Below are 22,509 nucleotides of genomic sequence, written 5' to 3'. Positions count from 1 at the left end.
ATTCAAATTATATACCATGCTTTACATCAATGATAAAAAATATAGCCAAAAGCATACTGACAGACAATACCAATAGCATGCAATTTTTTGAGCACTCCAGAACTCTTAATCAGATTTGATGAAGACATTAAATGAACACAAAAATGGAGGGACTTGGCTGGTGGTAATGCCATGATACTGCATATAGTCTGCCAGATCTAAGAATGTACTATGAGGCAGCCTGTCTCACCTGGTTGAAGGAGTAGTGCACACTCAAAAATCCAGAATTGCTGGACCTGGAGGGGTACAACAACAGATTCGGCTGACATGCATACCTGGGCTATAGAAAGGTTAAAGTTCATTAAAAAAAATTTGAATCGTGTCATCAGGAATTCCCTTTACGTCGTTTAGGGAAAATATAAGAACCTTCTCAAGCCTAAGGTGCCATGGTGGATCTCACCAACTGAAGCTCTTGCCGTTAAAAGGAAAAACACAAATGGAAATTGGCCTGTCTATAAATCATTATTTATAGAGGAAAAGAACCAGTTAAAAAAATTTTGAAAATCGAAGAAATAAAATATCAAGTCGCAGCCTGGTTCCAATATTATCAATTATTTGAAACCTTCAAATGTGATTTAAAAAAGAGGATTTTCGATGGAGATTTCCAGATTTGAATCAGAGCTAATAAATTCTAAAACTAAAACCCTCTCCAAAACATACTGACTCCTCCTTGACTGGGAAGTCAAGGAGGAGGAGGTTAAGTCCTCAATGATAACATGGGCCTAAGACTTTGCTTACAACATAAAGATGAGCCAATGGGAACACCTATGGAAAGTAAATTGGAACTTTATGGCATGCTGTACATTAAGGGAGAACCTTCAAAAGATGTTATACCGCTGGTATTTAACCCCTTCTAAACTCTCCAATATGTACAAAAGTGTCCCTAATATATGTGGGAGATGCGGAGAATCAAGTGGAGCCATGCTCCATATGTGGTGGGTTTGTAAAAAGATCAAAACTTTCTGGAATGGCATACATACTGAGCTTCAAATAATGTTAAATGCATCCTTCCCCAAAAAAACCAGAATCATTTTTATTGGGTATTACAGGATCAGATCTATATAGGAAGATAAGGAAAGTCTTTCCGTATGCCACCACTTCTGCGAGAGTACTTACAGCAAAACATTGGAAGAGTGACCAAATCTCCATCAGATCAGAATGGTTACTAAAATTGGTAGAATATGCTGAACTAGATAGTCTCTTGGAAAAAATTAAAGATTAAAGATAAGCAAAAACAGGAGTTCATTGATAACTGGAAACCTCCAAAGAGTTACTTTAAAAATAAATGTTGCAATCTGAATTCGGTAGCAGCTTTTGAATAAGCTCTGTAAATAAAGGTTAAAAGGGTTAAAATAGATATAGATAGATAGATATACATAGATGCATATCAATATTTTATTATGATTTTGCTGATAAATTTAGGCAATAGGTTTATTAGAGTGAAAAGTGCTGAGAAGGAGAGGTAGTCAAATTTATGAAGATATATACTTCTTTGTTGGAATTTTTATTTTGATGAGTTTGATCTACAGACTATAAAATATCTTTGATGTATGGATGTAAGTACGGTTAATAAAGCATAAAAGAAGAAGAAGAAAGAAACTGCATATAGTCTTAAGGTAGAATATGGAAGGAGGTGGGCATTCACATGGAACTCTACTAGGTATCATGCAGACATCAGGTTGCACAAGAGCCTTCAGGGGAAAGAAGTATAACAATAGCTAACAGAGGCAAAATCTGAAGCTATGTACAGTTAAGGTATTCCAAGGTTTGGTTGTTACCTTAGTGGTACAAATTCTTCAGTATACACTGTTTCAGTGTATCTGAAGAAGTGTGCATGCACACGAAAGCTCATACCAAGAACTAACTTTGTTGGTCTTTAAGGTGCTACTGGAAGGAAAAAATTTTTTTTGTTTTCAGTATACAGTACTCCTGACTTTTAGGGAAAGCTCTAGGTGAAAGCTTTTAGCCTTCTGAGAACAGGGCTATTGTTCTCAGTCCTAGAGACTATAACTGCAGTCCTAGACTAATCCATATGTGATTGTGTAGTTCAGTATCTAAGTCATAGAGTAATAGCTGTATTATGTGGCTTAGTTGCATGCTCGGGCTTTATTTTGAAGGCAGTCCTTTTATCTCAGTTAATGATGTTAGGGGCCCCAGAGCAAGTTGTTTACTATTCTATTAACTTCAACTTGTCCTAGCCTGTTTCCATTACGTCCCATTGGCTCTTTCAGTACCTGTACATGGATGTAGTCATCAAAATTTAGCAACATATCATTGAAGTGAATTAAGCAATACACCTAAACCATTATGTATGACCACTTGTGAATTTATCTTACATTTTTGGTAGAGTATTTGAAGAGAACAATGCACTACTTCACTGAACTGCATTGATGCTACTAGGATTGTCATTCTAGCAAAATGATGTTTGCCTTACTCTCCTTTTTTAAAGATGTCATTGCTACATTAATAAAATTCTAGCTCCTTTTACAAATGTGCTATCAGTTATAAACTGTTATAAAGTTTCCTGGCCTTCTGTTCATCTGTATACAGTAATCCCGACTATTTTTCAGAGGCATTGAGACAGTTTAAAGTTTGTATTTCCATTATTGTGCAGAGGTTTCTAGATTAGTACTTCCACTAAAATATCACTTAACACATATGAAGCATACTGTGTTAACTACTTGGTTTTTAATGTGAGTGTTAATACTGTGAATCTTATGAGACAACAGTGTGAAACTGATGTTATATCTTCTTTACACTTACAAATTCGTAAGAATCGGCTCAATTATCTGATGCAACCCAAACTTAAAACATTCCAGATCAATGTCTCCTTTGGGGGGAAATGAACTGAACGTAGGATTTATACCCTTGCCCAACTTGCGGAACTGGATGGGGAATATTTGCTTTTATCGGAGTTACAAATATTGCCAGTGGACTGTAATTCACAGGCTGTATCTGTAACAGGGGTTGGGAATCTATGCCCCACCCCTGATGTTGCTGGGCTACAACTCCCATCTTTACTGGCCATTGGCCATGCTGGCTAGGGCTACTGGAAATTGGAGTCCAACAGTTCTAGAGAATCACAGGTTCCATGCCCCTGGTTTTACAATTATAAAACTCTTTAATATCAATCTATGCCTGTCACTACAGTGGTACCTCGGGTTAAGAACTTAATTCGTTCCAGAGGTCTGTTCTTAACCTGAAACGGTTCTTAACCTGAGGCGTGCTTTCGCTAATGGGGCCTCCTGCTGTCACTGGCGCGCGATTTCCGTTCTTATCCTGGGGCAAAGTTCTTAACCTGGAGCAACCACTTCCTGGTTAGCGGAGTTTGTAGCCTGAAGCGTTTGTAACACAAGGTACCACTGTACTTAGTGTTTCAAAACACCCTAAATCTTGAAATACTTGCTCACCTTAGGACATATTATTATATCCACACTCTGTTTATATAATAAATGATTGCTTGGCAACATTAAACTTATTAGAGATAACTTGAAATTGAAGCACCTCGTATACAAACAGTGAAGTTCACACATGCATTGTTTCACTTGACTAGAAATTAATTCAGCAATAGTTATTGATTTGAAGATATTGGACACTCATCTCTCACTTGTCCTAGGTGCTAGTGCTGTGGTATTGATTTTGTGTCACTGTCATTTATATTACAGGCATATCATTGTGTCAGGAGTGAGGAATCTCCAGCCTTGGGCCACGTTTGGCCCATCAGGCCTCCCCATTTGTAAGGGAGGAGGTTTTCCAAAATCCACATCCACTTGTTGGCATGTGTGGCGTCAGGTGTGCAGCAGACAGAGTTGTAGCTGGTTGTACAGCAGATCACTGCAGAAAGCAGGATTAAACTCCCCAGGTGATATGTGGGGAGTCGAGTTCTGATCTGGCCCGTTGGGTCAAAAAGGTTCTCCATCTCTGCTTTAGGTAGAGGTCTGCCTGCATATTAAATTTGATTTAGCATCATCGGTGTTGAGAGTCCCACATACAGTGGTACCTTGTGTTACATACTGCCCCCCTTACGAATGCTTCCGGTTACGCACACCACTAACCCGGAAGTAGATGCCCCTTGTTGCGAACTTTGCCCCAGGGTGCGAGCAGAAGACGTGCTCCGGCAGCACAGCAGCAGCGGAAGGCGCTATTAGCAAAAGTGTGCCTCATGTTACGAGCAGTTTCCGGTTACGAACAGACCTCCGGAACAGATTTAGTATGTAACACAAGGTACCACTGTACTCATAAGCCAGTGGCTCTGAAAGGATGGCACTTGAAGATAGCAAGTATGGCAGAAATATTCAAGAAACATTTAAACATTTCAGTGTAGTATAATGTAGTATAGCTTACTATCAAAATAATATTTTAATTTGCAGAATATGGAAAAATATCAAGCAATGATAGGTGTTGTTTCTTTTTGTTTTCCAGTGTTTTTCTTATCAATAAAAAAAATGAGGTGTGTTGCAAGCAAATTTTTATTCTGAAAGTGTGGTGCAGAGAAAAAGACAGTTGAGGACCACTGTCATAAACTATATTTCTGTACTTTGGGAACTGTGAGGCAGCCAGTGAAAATGAAGCTCTTGTTCCTGCAAGATTAGAAATAAAATATCCCACTGTCACAGCTAACACAGCGGTTTGACTTCACCCCTGGAGGCGCTTCAGACAGAAGGATGCTTTAAAAATTGTTGGTTTTAGCTTATATTTTTGTACTAATGGGTATTATTTTTATATTGTATATATATTGTAGACTATTTAGAGATTTTTTTAAAGATGGAGTGGTTAGAAATGCTTTTTTAAATAAAATACATGTATCTGGAACTTTTACAGATGCTCTTTTTTGTAACTCCTGGTCTGGATTTAACCTTAAACTGTGAACTAAATTTAGGAGCTGGGCTTCATAGAACCATAATCAGGAAGGCTAAATTAATCCTTTGTCCTGGGAAAAGCAAAAGGTTAATGTGCTAGCAAATGTAGACCAAATGATCTAATTTCTTATCTTGTATTAGAATAAATTAACTAGAGGGAAGCTTTTAGATTACTTGTAGAAAAATATCAGAACTGTTAACACTTTTTTTAAAAAAGAAAAAGGTTGCTGAAGACCTAGCTAAAGCTTCAAGTGTGAAATTTCCGCAGTTTGTGCCTGTGCTTCATCTGACAACAACAAATTAAGTTGGCTTTGTCCCTGGGAGACCTCATATGGAGTTCATATCTCATGAGTGCTAAATCCACAAAGAAACGAAGTCCTACTGATGCCAATTTCTTTATACACAACTAAAAATTGTGTATACATTACATCAGAGCTTTCCAAACTTTTCATGTTGGTGACACATTGCACAGTAATTCAGTTTTACTATCAAATTAAGGAGCATTTGTGCAACACACATACACACTGCAGCCGACTCACAAACGTGTCGTGACACACAGTTTGGTAAGCCCTGCATCGTATCATGTCTTAACATCAAACGTCTTAACACCAAACAAGTTGTTGTCTAGGTGCTTTTGCGTGCAGACTCTTTCCAAAGTGGCTGCTCCAAATGTCAATGCACTAAGCAAGGCCCTCTGTTTCTTGTTAACTTGCTAAGTGTCACAAATGAAAATGACACAAGAGTCCCCACAGTCCTCCCTTTTAAGACCAAAGCAGGAAGAAGCTCTACAATATAAGCCAGAAATATCCAAAGAACAAGATATGAAGCTCAAAGTAATGTTGAAATGTGGGACCTGGCCTATTTCAGGCCCTGCTGCTCATAGTTTTGGATTTTCCAATTCCCAGTTGTGCAGTGACTCATGGCTGCTGCTCAACAATGGGAACAGCACCTCCTATGTGGTCCCAGTTGGCAAGATTGAGTCAGAGGATATACAGCATAGGATATATAGCAGTGCAAAAAGTAATCACCCAACCTTTTGTGTTTAACTCTTTGGGTAGGAGGAACAGGAATATTAATGAGAATATAATATTGTGTACCACAAAGCAAACACTATTGATAATTGAGCAGCTTAATTCTTTAAAATAGAATAATAAAAATTAAGTTTTGGGGACTTTTTTTTTAAAAAAAGACTGCTGAACTAGGGCTTCCTTTCTCTCTAGCCAGCATTCATTGCTGCTATTAGCCTAGAGTCAGAAACATTTTGTATCTCAAGGGTGAAAGGAAACTTGCTAGATTGTCCAAGTCCCAGTTGCTCTGAAGCAGCAGGTTTTGACATGCCATCCCTGTTCTTACTCTTCCTGTATGGTTGCTTCAGAGTAATCTGGAAGGTATTTCCTGGAGGACCTGCTTCTGGACATGAAGGAAGTAGATCAGGATTTTCAGATGCATGTGATGGCCTTAACTGGAAACCGTGTAAAGGCTGTATACCCTTTTCAGATTGGAAATGACTGGACTGAGCTATATTTTGTTGGAAGGCTACGCTACTTGGCATTATGTGTTTCCACATGCTAGTCTTTTCAAACTTGTTTTCAGAGATTATCAAGGATAATACAGTACAGTGAAAGTTTTTTCCCCTCTATAAAACATGGTTTTGCCTTTGTAAACCCCAGTTCCAGAAATTAGCTGCAAATGTCCTCTTCTCTCAACAGGGTGAATCAGTGAAATATTTTCTGGATAATTTGGACCGGATTGGCCAATTGGTGAGATTTGCTTTTTCTTTGCCCCATTCTGTCCTCCAGTACTTAATGCATTGTGCCTTTTTATGTTCTTTGTCTGATATGCTCAAACCATATGGCCTTGAAGAAAACCAAAAACTGTACAAATGCACAGTGTAGAAAATGCAGAACTAAATGGAGAATCACCGAGCAGAACTAAACTCTGCTTACTGTCTTCCTCAACCACCCTTTAACTCAGTGGTTCCCAAATTTCCCCCACCCCAGGACGATTTGAAAATTGCAGGTGTTTGTGAACTACCGGTACTTAATTATTTTTCTGCCTGTGGTAGCAAATTAATTCCATGGAATTCAAATAGTAATACAGTAAAATAAATAAAAATGCAATTAAAAATAATATGAATATTCAGTGCAATTGATGTGCCATCTCCCATTTCAACCACAAATCTAGATAACTGAATGAAGCTCACCTAACACTGGTAAATTCACTGACCACAGTTGGGGAACAGTCACTGTTTCCAGTTCTATCTACTCTGTGGTGAAAGGCAACTGTTCCTAAGTGAATAAAGTTTACAACCCACCCACCCCGCAAAAAAGAATATTGTACATAAAGTAGTTAGTACAATTCATATCCCATTTGGGAATTATGCAATTGCTTATATTCATATACTGTCACACAAACAACCTTTTTTTCTTAATACTTTCAATATGAAGTATTAAGACAAAAAGGTTGTTTGTGTGACAGTATGTGAATATAGGCAACTGAATAATTCCCAAATGGGATATGAATCGTATGGAACTGTCAGCAAGTCAGACTTACATTAAAGTACACACAGCACTCTTAATGCACATAGGCACGAGGTGGATCCTTTGTCTGGCAAAATGTGATTCTAACAATTTCTTAGATAATAATGACCTCCGCAGTATCATTTCTTTTTCAGGGAAGAGGGATGCTTCCCTCTACCCACTGTTCATATCAGGGGTGCCAACTTGAATAAAATATTTGGGGCAGGTAAGCCCTGCTCCCCCGATCAATCACATGATGCAGTACAGGGGGGCCAACATAACCTTGGCCCCTAGGATTGGCTCTATGTTTCAGATAGAGAGGTGGAACAAAGATAGGTCTGCATTGTTGCTCAGTTCGTTGCAAAATTGTTAAACATACCACATCATTTTACTTTGGATGTAGTGGCAGTGAGACTTGGCCAGGGCCAGCAACAGTGAAACTTGCATGTTGTAGGCTGTCAAAAACCCCAGTTTTTATTGCATATGTTGTAAGGATGGTACACAGAATTTCAAAGGATATGTTCATGATACTGAGGAGGCTTGTAAACTATTCAGTTTGTTACTTCAAATTGAATTGGTTTACAGCCAGTTCATGCAACCGAGTAGACATAATGAAAATACCTTAAGTGAAGGTGAGCAGTTCATGTAGCAGAGTGGCCTTGTGATTCACTTGATTCAACTTGATTCAACTCACATTTTCAGCTGAGCAGGTTGCTTAGGATTGATCATTAGTTTCTTCTCTCCTTCATTTACCCCTCTGGTCACTACCCTGACTCAGTGTATCTGTACCCTCTTTCAATGGAAGCAGCTGTTGATCCATTTTGATATTTTCCCTGCCTCCATGTCTCTTTCTGCAGAACTATTTTCCCAGTAAGCAAGACATCTTGCTGGCTAGAAAAGCTACCAAGGGGATTGTGGAGCATGACTTTATCATCAAGAAGATTCCTTTCAAAATGGTCGATGTGGGTGGACAGCGGTCTCAACGCCAAAAATGGTTTCAGTGTTTTGATGGGATAACATCTATACTATTCATGGTCTCCTCAAGTGAATATGATCAGGTCCTTATGGAAGATAGACGCACAAATAGACTAGTTGAATCTATGAACATCTTTGAAACCATTGTCAACAACAAGCTCTTTTTTAATGTCTCCATCATTCTCTTCCTTAACAAAATGGACCTCCTTGTGGAGAAAGTGAAGAATGTCAGCATTAAGAAGTACTTCTCAGACTTCAGGGGTGATCCTCACCGGCTGGAAGATGTTCAGCGTTACCTGGTACAGTGTTTTGACAGAAAGCGGCGGAATCGCAGTAAACCCCTCTTCCATCATTTCACCACAGCCATAGACACTGAAAACATCCGCTTTGTGTTCCATGCTGTGAAGGATACAATCCTTCAGGAAAACCTTAAGGATATTATGTTGCAGTGAAGGAAAACTGAAGGAAAACTGTCTATTCAAACCTAGCCTAGTTGAAGGCCCAACCTTTATAGCCTATACGATGGATTTTTTAAAAAAAGATCCATGCTGTTACTTGGCTCAAGGAAGCTGCAAAATAGCCAGTCCCAATGGAGGAGCAACAAGCAGAAGGATTGTGAGAGCTCAAGCTAGCTACTGTATCACTTAACTAAAACAAAAAACAAAAAAACTACTGAAAGTAGTAAATTGCAAGTGCAGTGCCTTCTTTTGAACTCTTAATAACATTATTGCCTTCTGCCTTTTGAAAAGATAATTCTAAGTTTGAAAAATGATGTAAAGACATTTGTGTTTTTTAATCCACTGTCATTGTGCAAGAGAGTTTGTTGGTTGTAAAGCCTGTCTGCCTCTCTTGTTTTGGGTGCTGAATTAACAAATCCAGTAAGTTCATTGATACTTCTATTCAGAGAATACATTGCAATATGTCACTATCTAGGTTTGGTGTACGCAAAATTGTTTGCCAGTAACCAGACTGTGCTTGCCAAAATGATTATCCAGCTCTTCTTTGAGACTCTACAGTTTCCCTCTTGTCGAAGTTTACAACTGTAAATTGAACTTGGCTGGCCACACTAGTGAATTTCATTTTAGCAATTGGCCTGAAAGGGGGCAGAAATCCAAGACCTGGGTTGGTGCAACACAGGGCTGTACTTTGCACTACATGTTACAGTGTTTATTGCATCATGGAAAATACGACCTTTATTTTCTTTTTATTTTACTTTTCATATAGCATGAGGCTGGAGCTCACACAGATGCTCTGCTGAGACATTAACTCTGTTCTCAAACCTATAGTTGGAACTATATGAAAACTTTCTCTTGACAGAATATTATGTATGAGACATATGGGCGTTCTCATAAAAGGGAAGCTAATGCTATTCCTTAGCCAAATGTTTGGTAAGCAGAGGCTGCTCATAGCACTAAAGCCAAATGCTCTTGAGGTTTCCACTTTACAGCTGCACTGAGTTTGGAAAGAAGAGCTCTGCTTTGAACTAATCCTTAATTGTTGCTGTATGAATTTACTAGGTTATATAATATACACTTAAAATATTGTAAACTGTCAAGTTTAAAGTTGCCCCTTTAAGGCTACTACAGAGTACATGTGAATTTGCAGGAGGCTGTGAATAATGTTGATGTGAACTTCCTTTTTAATTCTAAAGTGTTGAATTTAACTATGGGTGCCTATTTTGTGTGTACTGATGTTTCACACTCTGTCTGATATGAGGTATGTATTAACTACACTAAACCCTACATTTTCAGTGCTTTAGACTTTATTCAGGGATCTTCTTAAACATAAGAAATGTTTACCATACTTTTGGTACCATACTTGTCATATCAAATTATAAAGGGCTTATTCTTTCCTGTATCAGAATGCTGTAGCTTATGCCCCTCTGGGACAATCATGTCTTACACAGTAGGCAAAACTCCAGGTATAAATGCCACCAATAACAGCAAACTAAAACAAATCTCTCATGACTTCTGCTTGGACAAATTCCAGGATTTTTTTTTCCCTGTGGGGATTACTCACATTTATATAAGCATGTTTTTGTGTGGTGTACCCTACTTTGAACCAGAAATTTTCCACTCTTACAGTGATGTTTGTGCAAAATCAAGCTAAGTTTTGGAAATTAAGAAAGCGTTTGTCTCCTACTTTTTATCTAAAACTAAAATTTCAATAAGACAACAACCACATAGTGACTGCAGACATTTCAACCTTTTCAGATGAAATTACATTTGGAGACTTTCTAGTGACACTTGTCTTACTTTCTAGGAGCAATTATTTTACCATTTTCATATCTGCTTCTAGAAAAGAAAACAATATTGCAATTTTGCCATGAGTACGCTAAAGTGTTGAATAATTTTGCAGGCTATGAATTCATGGGTTAAGGGGAAAGCATCTCAGCTACGATTGCCGATTTCTATTCATTGGGTTTCTTCATTGATGTCTCTTTTGAAAATTGAAATTCCACATGCCTAAAAAGATGTTTGATTTGTGTTTCTCAAATAGCTATCTTGACATGAGAAGTTTCAAGAGCAGTTTGTGATGTGGAATATGCACCTGCTTTTAAAGGAGAAAATTCCCATTAGACATGTTCACAACCCATGGCATTCATAAGTAGCTCTTATGTATTCTGGTCACAGTATTTTAATTTGCTTCCTCAGCAGTAATATACAATCTAGAAGGAGCCTTGACTATTCAATTAAAAAATTGAACTTTATGTATTTTCTACCCAAAAGTGCCTCGGTTTTACCTATTAACTTTTCTTTGCCCTTAAGTGGCAGGGAGTAGCACAAACCCATTTATAACAATCTGAACTATGCCACCACTTGCGTTTTAAAATAAAAACTTAGAAATAATATGCTGCAGTTCTCAAATTGTTCTTTTTCTTACAACTCTGCCTAGTCGTGTACTGTATTTCTTTTTCTGTATGGCTACCGTAGTATTTGCATGTAAAATGTATTATATTACTGTGTTCCTTTGGTATCAGATAGTTATCTTTTGGTATGATGGAAGCCCCTTGCTGGGGCAAACTTACCGTAAAGATTTTAGTAGCCAGATTAAGGCTGCAATCCTAAACTATGTCTACCTAGCAGTAAACCAAATTGAATTCAGTGGGACTTGCTTCCCAGTAAATGGAGATTAGGATTGCAGTCAAAATCAAGTTCAACCTAATCCATTTTTCAGCCAATTTATTTTGCCATTTAAGATGCTGTTAGCTCTAGTTCTCCAGTTTCTCATCCCTTCAGCTGCACGCCTTGGTCATGATCACACACTGATATAATTCTTGTGATTAACATTGTAGTAGAAGCTTAGCATCTAACAGGCAGGATGTTTTAACAATTTCAGGATTACAGTGCAGTCTGGTTTAAATAACTAGTTGGAATCCTAAAAGTATCTTTTAACAGTATAGCTTCACACAGATAAGGAAAACCTCTTTTCTAATCATAGCACTGCTCATATACTGTGTTTCAATAGTTTGCTTTGAATTCAAAATCTTTTTTTGCAATCCAGTACAGTAGTATTGGGTGCTCTGCAACCATTGAATTACCCGCTCTTTCTTCCTCTTGCCAAAGCCACAAGACATTTGCCTTTAATTGTATCCCTTGAGAACATTTTGTCCTAAGTACAATTAGCAGGGAGAGGAAAGATTTGTTGTTGGAATACTTGATGTAATGATACTTTTAAGCTGGGAAATAGGTTACACATCAGACAGTCTATTACAGGCCTTGAACTTATGCTTTGGCATATTACATAACAAACAGGCTTCAGCTTCTCATTTGTCAGAGGAAGTTTTGCTGTAAATAATGTATATTGTGCATTTGGTGTTTTTAGCCATGGACAAAGAGGATCACCCCCTCATGTCTTTAACAGGGTGTGTGTGCATATATATGTATTTACATGCATGTGCGCACACACAGGTGGAAGTAGACTTTCCGCTGAAAATCTGCTTGTTTTTATATAAACTCTCCAGGAGCAAGGACTTGCTGGGGGGAAATCATTTTTCATGAAATGGAAGCTGCAAGTTGGCATGAGTTCACAGTTCCTATGTTATACTATGCACACACTGCATATTCAAGTGGACTGTGCACATGAGCAGAATTTACCATGTTAGCATAACAGAATATTGTTTAAACTGACTCTTGAGTTTATCAACTTAAAATAAAGTTTATCAGCTTAAAATAAAATTGAGTTTATCAGCTTAAAATAAAGAGTAGCATTCTGCCATTCACAAAAATTTATAAGGGATGAACAGAGATTACCATACTTGGCAAGTTTGAGGCCCATTAAAAAAGGCTTTCTGTGGCCTCTGGGATAGTGACTAAAATACCGCCACTGCTGTGGATATGGTAGATGTTTCTACTTCTGCCACCAATTCATTTCACTGATTTAGAGAACCCTTCTCAATGGGCCAGCAAGTTACCTAGGATTTAGCAAACCTCCCATAGTTTTATACCGACTCTCGAGGGTTGGGGTTTTTTTGATGAGCTCTTTTTTGATGGGTTTTTTTGTTGGGAGGGAGAGATTTGGAGAAGGATCTAGTTTCTAGACTTTCAAACAGTGCTGCTTAAGCATTAACGGTATGTGTGTTGAAACAAAATGCATTGAAACAAAAGCCACCAATGAAGAGCCTGTATGCTTTCCCCCAGAATAAGGATTTGGCAACATATTAAAACAAGTTATTGGCACTACTGTAGCTATTGGCACACACATAAATCTTTTTTTTCCTAGCCTGCCTGTTTGTTTATAACTGGGACATGCAAATTCAGGTTTCTTGCAGTGTGCTCTTGAGAGGCTTTGGCTATGCAGAAGGTCTGATAAATGTTCTAAAAGGCAAGCAAGTATCCTCTTCAAAACCAACAAAATCAAGCCTTTAGCATTTGGGGCCCTCATACCTTAAAAGACTGTTCCTTATTTTACTCCATTGTGTACTTTCAGATCAACCAAGACTATTCTCATGATTTATGTGCCAAATTCAAACTGCAAAGACACACAGAATGGTATTTTCAGTGGTTGTTCCACAATGGTAAAATTCCATTCCCTTGTCAAAATACAACCTGAATACTTTCTTGGAAGCATTCAAAAATATAGGTAGCTGTGTTCGTACACTAGGTTAAAAAACAACAACACAGAAGCAACAGTATGAGAAAACCCTTATTAGGACCAACCTAAACATTACAAAATCTACTTTCTAGAAGCACTGTAAGAGCTGAAACAGATGCATAGTTTGTACTACTGGGGATGTGGGCAGGGTAATCAAATGTTTGAATGATTTCCACATAAAAGTCTACCTGCACACACAAACCTAACATGCTGGAGAGGGGAGGAAGGCTGGTCCTGGCTTGCTTGATTAGTACTTCCAGGATATCTCATGTGGGCCCAAACATCTGTTCTACCAACCCGGATGATTTAGCCCAGCAACAACTACATCACATGGGAGTTCTTCCCCAGACTACCTCAAGAGTTCTCCAAAGATTTTCCTTAGCACACCTGGCCCATAGCATGTTATTGGGTTCTTATTGGTAGAGAATATACATAAGAGCAATACAGAGTGGCCATGCTGCAACTGATCTGCTTGGGGACAATTTCATCTGGTTCCTTTCCCTGGTTGGTGGCTGAAGAAAGCAGCATAAATCCAAGTTTGTGTTTGTTTTCTGTTCACTATCTTGGGGGCTTTAGGTCAAAAGTTGGGAGCAGAATAATTGAAAAAAATTAAATAGGGAACTGACAAAAATGCTGCCTAGTGTTGAAATTATACCTGAAAAGTGATTTCAGAAATGTCTTCCTTTTCAATTGGTGCTTCATCTATATTCCACATATTTGCACGAGTAGGCTCGTTTTATACCAATATTGCAGACATAGTAGTGGTTTGCCTACAGCTACTAGTGAAGCACAACTGACATGATGAATGCTTGGTTTCTTGCTCACAATTGGCCACTGCACCATACCAGCTCTAGGGCAGTATTCCATGCTCAGTGATGCATATAGAATACTGCCCTAGAGCTCGTATAGTGTAGTGAATCATCAGAAAATTGAGTATTGTGGACAGAAAAGGCCTGTGCTTGCCTTAATCTTTAACTTGAGCAAAAAAAGCTTAATTATTGTTGAAAAGTGACAAATTTAAAAATAAGTTGTGATGAAAGTGCCATAATTCATACTGTTATATTTTTAATTGTGTGCTTAAAAACAACCCTGGTCTTTTGTAAGCACTAAAAGAGTATAATTCTTTGTGACCTATTTTGCTGTGATAGCAGCAGCTTATGAAAGCTGTGTATTAGGTTTTTAAAATGTGGTGTAAAAATGTGTATTATAGCTTTGAATTAGCTTACTGTTTTGTATATATGAATTTTGTAAATCTATTAAAATGTGACTTGTTACTGTACTTTCCAGTGAAGTGTCTGTAAAATAATTTAAGTTCTGTTAGAGAACAGCTGTGGTCATGTACGCTATAATATGGGGTCAGCAACCAGCAGTCCCTGAGCCGCATCTTACTTCCACAGAAACTGGCAGGCAACACTGCGTCTAAGACACCTCCTTTTGCCAGAAGCAGATGTGTGAGGCAGCCAGAAAATGAAGTGGTTTCAGGGGGAAAGAGGAAGGATGAGGCCATTTAGGCAATGGTTAAAGGAGGTTTGGCTTAGCTGGTTATTTTTGAGGAAGTGGAAGAGCTGGCCTGTTGCTACGGCTGTGTTACTGTTGGCTCCTTCATAAATCTAGTTGCTGCTTTAAAGAATTCCAGAAGAGCAACAGTTCATTACAGCAGTAACTTTCTGTATATGGCATCTCAAAGTTTAATATGTTGTGGTATGAGATTTTGTAGCAATAGTCTACTTCATCAGATGCAATAAATAGGCAGTGAGTTCTTGGAATTATATACAGACAACTCTCAACACTGGGGTTACTAGCGCATAAGGCCAAACATACTAGGATCAATGGTGGGTGGGATTGGTTGGCATCCATCTCTCTTGGGAGACAATGGAAGTGTGTGCCTTCAGAAGGAAGTAAAAAAATTGGAGAGTTACAGTGCCTGCTGTGGCAGTAGTGAAAGATACGGGAGACATGTTTTCTTGCATCTGGGGCAGATGAAGGCTTTCAATTGTGCTATTGCCGGTGTACCATGGTGTTTCTTCTTACCGCACTCCTCCCAGTGGTCATTCCCAGAGAGTGGGATTACCAAAGTCTTCTTTCCTAGATGTCCACCCCCTTTTCACCACCTTTAATAAAATTTAATGTTTGTTGCTAAGTGCATAAAGCTGAATACACACAAGTTAAATGAGTGCAAGTTGTGAGTTACCTGTACACTTATCTTTCGGAGGCAAAATGATGTTTTCAAAGCGCATATTTTAAAAATGAAATGCAGAGATACTGTTGTATGTCACTGGTATTTAACAGGGGTTCCAGGAGCTCATTGAAGATATGCTACAGCCATGACACTTTCTCTTAAAAATAGAGAAGGTAAAAGACTTTGACACGTGCAGTAAATTGGGACTCCCTTTGGAGCTTGGTTTGGGGAGGCACATTTAGAAATCTAAAATGGTTGTGGGTACCACAAAATATCCATTGCACGTATGAAGAAGTTGTTGGTGCTCGTGGCCTCCGCAAAAGACAAAGCACCACCCAAATGCACAGAACCAGACAAAACACTCCCTAAAACAACAGCAACAACGAAGTTTAAGCACTTTTAAAAAACAGTGAGTGGACAGGGAACCTCAGCAGATGCAAGGAGGGTAGCCAGAAGCCCTTGCTCTTTAGAGACATTTCATGCTGCACCATGGATTTAAGGCTGCAGTTGCACTTAGTTGATGGCACCTGTTAAGTCATTTCTCTTCCACTGCACAGCATCCAATAATAGTAACATGACTTACATCTGCCTCCCTTTCCCTGATGTCAGTCATGGCTTTTCACTGTACACTGTACGGTTCTTCATACGTTACTCCTTGCTCTGTTCATGACACTTTTGTGGAGGAAAATGTACTGAAATTGTAGAATCTTAAAGTTGGAAGGGACCCAAGAAAACTCAGCTAAAGCAGCTAAAAACGTCTTCCAAATGAGTAGCTAGAATTTTCACAACATAACCTGTTGCACATCTTGGGGGGGGAAATCACTTGATGGTGACCTGAACACGGTAGTGCAGATTCCACCTTATTCTACTGCCTGAGTTTTCCCCACCATGAACAAACGGTACCATCCGATTGCAGGGTGAGTAGGTTCCTCGTGTACAGCTGAATGTATTCACTGGGATCATAAAGGACTGGGAGACTTGAGAAACTTTCTACCTTGCCATCTCACTTTCTTTTTCAGTGTTAGCTTTGAACAAAGAACAAAGTTTGGCCACGGCTAGGACTGATGCCGCCACATAGAGGATGTAGCACAACCTACTTAACCAAAGTGATGGGAGAGAAAGGGTGAGGAAGCCAGTCAATCCAGACCAGCAACGTTGGAACAGGATTTCCAGGGTGATTTAGGCTTCTACTCAGCAACGAGTATTAAAACAAGGGTGGCTCACCAAATGTTACTGGGTTACAACTCTTATTATCCCTGGCTATTGGGCATGCTGAGGAGAGTCTATTCTTTTGGGGGGATATTCTGCCTTTCTGATTCCAAAATATCAAGAAATAGGAAAATCAGATAATCCAGCAGCAATGTATTTCTTACCAGGCAGAGGGTCTTCTCGGTAGTAGCGCCCACCCTGTGGAACGCCCTCCCATCAGATGTCAAAGAAATAAACAACAATCTGATGTTTAGAAGACATCTGAAGGCAGCCCTGTTTAGGGAAGTTTTTAATGACTGATGTTTTAATGTATTTTTAATCTTTTGTTGGAAGCTGCCCTGAATGGCTGAGGAAAACCAACCAGATGGGCAGGGTATAACTTCTTCTTCTTATTCATAAGCCAGGGGGAATAAATAGGTCTAACATGATGCCTAAGAACAGACAGTGTGGGGATCAGCTGGATCTTTAAGGACAGGGACTTACAGATCCAATGTGCCACAAAAGAGAAGCCCTGTTGTGCATTGTTGCACCATGAGTTGCAGATGTTGATAGAGCTGTGACCAGAGTCTCTCCTGCAGATCTTAAGGTGTGCAGGGTGGCAGGTAACGGCAGAGGGGAACCTTCAGATACTTGAGACCTATGCCAGGTAGAACTAGGAGAGCCAAAAGTTACCGTATTTTTCGCCCTATAGGACGCACTTTTTCCCCTCCAAAAACGAAGGGGAAATGTGTGTGCGTCCTATGGGACGAATGCAGGCTCCTTGGCTTCAGCGATAGCAACGCGAAGCCTCTGAAGCCTGCGCTCCGGAGGCTTCGTGTTGCTTTCGCTGAAGCCAGGAGAGTCTGCTCTTTGAGGCTGGCGGTGGGGGAAAGCAGCGCTCCCCCCCCATCGCCAGCCCCAGAGGATGGGGGGCAGCGGGAAGGCGCGCAACACCTTCCCGCTACTCTCCGATCCAGCTTTGAGGCTGGCGGTGGGGGAAAGCAGCGCTCCCCCCCCCCCATATCCAGCCCCAGAGGATCAGGGGGTCAGTGGGAAGGTGCGCAACGCCTTCAAGCCACTCTCCGACCCAGCTTTGAAGCTGCCGGTGGGGGAAACCAGCGCTTCCTCCCATCTCCAGCCCCACAAGCTGGGTCGAAAAGCCCGCAGGAGCGCTCAGGTGGGGGAATTCCCCCACCTCATAGAAAAGCCCGCAAGAGCCGCACAGCCTTTAAAGAGCGCGCCGTTCTTGGGGGCTTTTCCCCAAGGAAGGAGAAGGGACTGACTGGCCGAGTCAGTCCCTTCTCCCTCCTGTGGGCTTTTGCAGGAGATGGGGGAATTCCCCCACCTCCCGCAAAAGCACCCAGAAGCCATGCGCTCTTTAAAGGCTACGCGGCTTCTGCGGGCTTTTCTATGAGGTGGGGGAATTCCCCCACCTCGCAGAAAAGCCCGCAAGAGCTGCGCAGCCTTTAAAGAGTGTGCAGCTCTTGGGGGCTTTTCCCCGAGGAGGGACAAGAGACTGACTGGCCGTTTCAGTCCCTTCTCCCTCCTGGTCGAAAAGCCTGCAAGAGTCGTGCGCGGCTCCTGTGGGCTTTTGCGGGAGGTGGGGGAATTCCGCCACCTCCCGCAAAAGCAGGGAGGTCTTGGAGTAGCGCACAGGCTGCGTGCAGCCTGTCCGCTGCTCTCAGAGCTGCGGGGGGGGGGGGATCATATTTTTTCCTTGATTTCCCTCCCTGAAAACTAGGTGCGTCCTATGGGCCGGTGTGTCCTATAGGGCGAAAAATACGGTAGTCACCCTGTATTAAGAGCAGGCTACTAAACTCCACCGCTGCAGCCATTACGCCTCTTCTTGACTTTCACTTGGCCCTTGTGTGCCAGCTGGTGGCACTTGGGTCAGATGTGGCTTCTAGTTGTCGTCCCATTTTAGACAATGACCTGAAAAGCAGGAACAGAGTGGTTTCTGCATCCCACTTGCTGAATGCTTCCTGTCAGCCTTCACACTCTCCATGTAGCTGTTTGAGAGCCTACAAATGGTTGCATGAACGCAAAGAGTGGATTATTGTGAAGCACCTCATTTCCCAATGCTTGAAATTGTCAAAAGCCATCTGCAGCAGGGATGCCAGCAGAATGAGCTTTGCCTGGCAAGGACTGGATTGCTGCCACTGATGTATAACTCTTAGTTGTGTGGTTCTTGGATTCAAGGCTGCTGAGGGGCAAGTGGACCTTTTTCACTTTGAAGCCATTTACAAAGTGCCCCTCCCCCCCGTGAGTGGGCTGTGACGCGGCACCATTGCCATAATTCAGCAGGCAGGCTCCCAATTCAGGATGGAGGGCCTCTTCCCTATTATGCTGAATAACAATAGACCCCTGTGTGTGCACAGCTTGTATTTCTAAGTGGCCCAACCAGTGAAACAACTGGAACTCCTTCCTGCTCCCAGCATGCAATGTGGCCTAGCATTTGGTATTCGCCTCATGCTTCCTTGCAGATGGACTCAGCTGTTTGACTCAGGAACCTGAACTCTAAATAAATAAAAGAAAACTAAAGCCAGAAAACCTTACCATGTAATGCAGAGGGTTTGTTTCCCACACACACACACACACACATCCCTTCAGGTTCATGAGTTTAAAAGTTGTGACGTGCAGAGACTGCAGCCATATAGTTATCAAAGTGGCTGCGATGTTTGTGCTTCACAGATGACTCTGGGGTCCTCCCCAACTTACTTTGTAGTGCAAGGTCCCAAGTTTGATTCCCAGGTAGGGCTGGGAATATTCCATGACTGAAAGCCCAGTGAGAGGCTGCCAGTCAGGGTTGACAATTGTAGGAATGATCGTTGGGTGCAGAGCACACTCCCCCTCACAGATAAAGCCACAGCTGTCTGAACATCGTGCCCTCTGTCTGACCTTTTGCGGTCTCAGTAGTCTGCGGTGTCCTGTCTGTAACCTTTGTCTCTGAGACCTTTGTCTCCTTCGTCATAGAAGAGTTTGGATTTGATATCCTGTTTTATCACTACCCGAAGGAGTCTCAAAGCGGCTAACATTCTCCTTTCCCTTCCTCCCCCACAACAAACACTCTGTGAGGTGAGTGGGACTGAGAGACGTCAGAGAAGTGTGACTACCCCAAGGTCACCCAGCAGCTGCATGTGGAGGAGCGGAGACACGAACCCGGTTCATTAGATTACGAGTCTACCGCTCTTAACCACTACACCACACTGGGTCTCAATACACTGTGCAAGGGGGAAATGACACGGTGGAAACAGGTGCCAAAATAGCTTTGTACCACCCTACGATCTCAGGACTGGAAGATGTGTAAAGGTCACAGCCCAAAATGTATCTGCCTGGGTTTGCATATTGTGTCAATAAAAGGAGCATCCACAGAGCTGGCCAGCAGCTTGCTTGCAGCTCACCTGCATTATCAACTCCTGCCTCATGTCCTTCACTTCAGACAATACTGAATTGGATTAGGCATCTTCCTGTGTTCATAAACAAAAGTCATTGAGAACCTGAGACCTCCGCTCTAACCAAGGGGACTGTCCCTGCCCCTTTACAACCCTCTGTTGGCTTGTAAAAACCCTTATTGTCTCTTCTTCATAATTGCCATCCTAGTCTTCCTTCTGTGTTGCCCCTTTGACCTGATGGTGGGCTTTAGGCAAATTCATGGGGAATAAGGCTCTCAGTGGCTACATACTGATGGCTATGCACACCCACCCACACCCACAGTGTTGGAGGCAGTAGGCCTCTAAATGCTAATTGCTGGGAATCAGAAGTGGGGAACGCTGTCCCACTCCAGTCCTACTTGTGGCATCTGGTTGACCTCTGTGAGATGCTCGATGAGACAGGCGTCTGGTCTGAACCATCAGCCAGTCTCTTCTTATGTCCTTTTGGCTACAACAGGGTCATGTTCAGTGACACTTCTCCTATCCATTAGAAAGCTAACTGCTGTCTATTAGAAAGCTAACACCTAAGGGAGAAAAGGCCTTGTCCCGTCTGCTCACAAGTGATACAGATCCCAACAAAGTCACATCATGTGGGGTTGTTAACCCTGTGTGTTTTGCTTCACTCTTCAGAGCTGACCTGCAGTGGGTATAGGAAAAGCACATTGGCTCTTAATACGCAATAGGCTCCTGATACAAACAGCACCGGCCCTACCATTACATGGAGTGAGGCATCTGCTTCAGGCAGGAGATGCTGAGGGGCAGGGAGCACGTGGCCTGCCCTGTGCCCAAACTAGCCTTGTACTCTTATGTGCAGTGGAGGAACTGTCCTGTTGAAGTAAGATTCAACTGCCAACCCGGGCATCTCTTGTATATGAAAGGAGTGGAGGAACCACCTAGCCCTTGACACGGCAAAATGTCCTGGGCTTGCCTGGGATACAAACTCTCCTGTTCTTCTTGCATTTGTATTGAAACCACAGATTGCTGGAGCAATGGGGAAAATTTCCAGTGTGCCAAGTTAAGCCCTGGGATAACATGGTGTGAAATTGTGTGTGCACCTATTCAGCCTAAGTTTTACTCAAGATTAGACCCAGTGAAATTAAAGAACGTGGCTAAGTTACATCGACTCTGCGTGAAACTGTGTTGAATACCACCCATACACACAGAGAGATCACACACACACACACAATATTGCACGCTCTCCAACACTCCCGCATACCACTTCTTTCTTAAAGAGGTGCTAGATAGATTCTCTCAGCCTGGTGAAGCAGTTGTCATAGCAACAGCAAGAGCGCTGCAAACACTTTTGCTGGCTGACGGAGGAGATGCAGACACATCTTTGCTTTTGCTTCTCGTTTATCACTTGCTGATAAAAATGAAAGAATCTAATCTAAATGTTTACTTTGAAACATTCCCTGCCTCCCTCCCTCTCCCTGTCCTTCTCCCCCCCCCCCACCTCCCTTAGTGACGTTCCCATTTTTTACACATAGCTGCTGTTTTATTTTTAAGTGCCAAAAAGGAATATATAATGTTTATGTTTTAAGTGGCTGTTTTCCACAAACCAGGACAGATGTTTCCCGAGCATTGAAACAGCAATATTTAAGCAACCAGCAGGTGGCAGCAACTTGGTTTACTCTCAATGCACCATTTTCAGATGTAAATGTTTTTTTGGTGGGGAGGGATTGTTTTCACCCAGTAATCAACAGCACTTGCCTTCCTGTGTTCACACACCACTGGATTCCATATTTTCCTTTTGTGCGATTCGTTTTTCTTTTAACGTCTAGTATGATTACACAATCTGAATGTGGACAACACTATTACTCAGCCCTTGGTTTTGTCTTGGTCTAATGTGCTAAGATGCACATTATTACAGCAGTGGCTTTTCAACTGTGTTCCAGGAAACGCTCCACTTATTTGGACGATTCACAGCAGTCCTAAGAACATCAGAAAGGGTCCTGCTGGATGAGACCCAAGGCCCATTGAGTCTAGCATCCCATTCTCACAGTGGCTGGCCAGATAGCTGTAGGGAGCCCCTAAGCAGAGCCTGAGCGCAACAGCACTCTCCCAATTTGTAATTCCCTGAAGCTACAGAAAAGGCCAATAAAAATGGCCGAATAGCTACCTCGAAAGAGAGCTTGCCTTCCCCCACTGATCTTAAGGTCCTACGGGACTGCCTCTCCTGGTATGCCCCGCGGAGGACCTTAAGGTCCACAAATGACAACACTTTG

At 41.5% G+C, this 22,509-nt stretch overlaps 1 protein-coding gene across 7 annotated transcripts in view; it reads left to right on the top strand.

The window, feature by feature from the left end:
- The window catches only part of GNA12 (G protein subunit alpha 12), a 34,611-nt gene extending 19,846 nt beyond the window's left edge, over positions 1–14,765 (top strand). For all 7 annotated transcript variants that reach the window (XM_083584583.1, XM_083584582.1, XM_083584584.1 and 4 more), the window contains 2 exons: positions 6,608–6,658; positions 8,275–14,765. In XM_083584583.1, coding sequence (XP_083440709.1) covers positions 6,608–6,658; positions 8,275–8,844 — 621 coding nt within the window. In that variant the 3' untranslated portion in view covers positions 8,845–14,765. The remainder of the gene's footprint in view (positions 1–6,607; positions 6,659–8,274) is intronic.
- Positions 14,766–22,509: the final 7,744 nt, after the last annotated feature.

Source organism: Podarcis filfolensis, assembly GCF_964270895.1.
Source record: "Podarcis filfolensis genome assembly, chromosome: 14".
NCBI lineage: Eukaryota > Metazoa > Chordata > Lepidosauria > Squamata > Lacertidae > Podarcis > Podarcis filfolensis.
The sequence above is the reverse complement of the archived record's forward strand: the minus strand, read 5'-3'. Positions and strand labels throughout refer to the sequence as shown.